We start from the raw sequence: 2,106 nt of genomic DNA on the forward strand, positions 1-2,106 counted from the left end.
AATCTCTCCAGGAGAGGTCCAAAGAGTGGACTGTGCACATATAAATGTCAGTGACAAATAGTCTTGAAACTGGGAAAATGGGGAATGGACATCTGCCTAGTGTGCAGGCCAAATATGTGAAATAAGGACTGCCACTGAAGGTTGCTTTCTCAGACTGCAGAGTACGTGGCCAATACTGTAGCAGTTTGTCCCTGACACCATCTTCCATTCATAAAATCCATCCTTCCATGAGCAAACCCAACGCAGCCATGTGGCAACATGAGCAATTGAACTAAGCAACTTGATTTATATTCCATTTTATTCTCTGCGTGTCATTAAGTGAAGTGTCTAGAGGAGGAAATTCTCAGCTTAGTTACTTTACTTATGTATTCTCCATCCAGCACTGAGTAAGGGGCAAACGAGTGTTTGCTTTGTCAGCATGAGAGCAATCTTGCTGACAACCTACTCTTTATATTACTGCATGCTATACCAAAATTTTCTTTGCCTTTGGTGGGAGTTAAGCATTTGAGAATGGCAAAAACTTTATTGTTCTCTTGCCAGTGTAGGTGAAGCCTCAGGCAAACATGAGGGTTTGCAAGAAAAAGTCTCCCCAAAAGAAAGCAAGGAAATAGAGGTACAGCCCTGTTGCCCCAAATACAAATATCCTTTTGACCCCTACGTCCATTTTGTTGATTACAAAGTCATAGTTCAACAGGACAAAATCTGCTTCCATGGGGGAACCTGGCTCCTTTACAATATAGGATTGCCACTGCTGAATCTGATAGACCTAGGATTCATGTCTTACATTGTCCTTGCTAAAATAGTGAAAGCTCTAGGTGATTACCCAAAGTTCGTATAGTTAAATTAGAGCCTTGTTGAGGTGTCTTGGAAATTTGAGTTTTTTCCCACCAGTGGGCATACATGTTGAATTTACTTACATTGAAGTTTATCATGCTGCCCGTTCAGCTGGCTAGGATATCATCCTCTGAGGATTTCTCTGGATTTCACAGTGACCAAAATAATCTGATATCCTCTGCAAATGTTGGCACTAAGCTGGTGACATCCCTTTCTAGAATATTTACAATATTATTTGTAATCAAGTACGTAACTTTCCTCCCACTTCTTCTCCCACTTCTCAGGTATATAGAGCATTTCTGAACCTGACTGACACGTTGACCACACTGCATCATGGTAGCTTTCAATGTCACCCCTTCTGACCCATCAACGTTTCTCCTCTTGGGTATCCCTGGCCTGGAACCTGACTACGCCTGGATTTCCATCCCTTTTGCTATGTGCTACGTGATCAGCTTGTTCGGAAATCTCATGATTCTGTTTGTTGTTGTCAGAGAGCAGAAAATGCACACACCGATGTACCTGCTGCTCTGCATGCTCGCGCTCACAGACATTGGTAAGGCTACATCCATTGTCCCAAAGGCCCTGTGCATATTTTGGCTCAGTTTGAAAGCTATTACCCTGGCTGCATGCCTCACCCAGATGTTCTTTCTTCACATGTTTTCTGCTATGCATTCAGCTGTCCTTGTGACAATGGCTTTTGACCGTTATGTTGCCATATGTAATCCTCTGAGATACAGCACCATCCTCACCAATGGACGAATAGCCAAGCTAGGACTTGTGGGTTTGATAAGGGCTGTTTTATTTACTATGCCCATACCCCTGCTCCAGAGCAGACTGCCGTTCTGTGCCAATCACATGATCCCTCACACATACTGTGATCACATGGCTATGGCGAAGATGTCGTGTGGGGACATCACAGTTAACAAGATATATGGCATGGTGGCAGTGTTTATAGTCATTTTTTTCGATGTGATGTTCATTGTTCTGTCTTACACTCTGATCTTAATGGCTGTCCACCGGATATCCTCCAAGAAAACCCAACAGAAAGCTCTCAACACCTGCACATCCCACCTCTGTGTGATGCTGTTGTCTTATAGTTCCTGCCTCTTCTCCAGCCTGACACACCGGTTTGGTGAGGGCATTTCTCCACATGCTCACATTATTATAGCTAATGTCTATTTCATCATCCCTCCAATGCTTAACCCTATCATTTATGGGGTCAGAAGCAAAGAGCTTTGTGAGAAAGTCGGCAAACACACTTGCAGAAGGTGA

General features: G+C 43.4%; 1 protein-coding gene across 1 annotated transcript; it reads left to right on the top strand.

Annotated features, from left to right (window-relative positions):
• Positions 1 to 1,167: 1,167 nt before the first annotated feature.
• On the top strand, positions 1,168 to 2,106 carry LOC142007626 (olfactory receptor 52E2-like). Its single transcript, XM_074984315.1, has one exon. The coding sequence runs from the start codon at positions 1,168 to 1,170 to the stop codon at positions 2,104 to 2,106; it is 939 nt and encodes a 312-aa protein (XP_074840416.1).

Source organism: Carettochelys insculpta, chromosome 1 (assembly GCF_033958435.1).
Source record: "Carettochelys insculpta isolate YL-2023 chromosome 1, ASM3395843v1, whole genome shotgun sequence".
Lineage (NCBI taxonomy): Eukaryota > Metazoa > Chordata > Testudines > Carettochelyidae > Carettochelys > Carettochelys insculpta.

What these genes read in the sequence shown, in the direction of transcription:
- LOC142007626 (XM_074984315.1), top strand. Translation starts at nt 1,168, where the DNA reads ATGGTAGCTTTCAATGTCACCCCTTCTGACCCATCAACGTTTCTCCTC.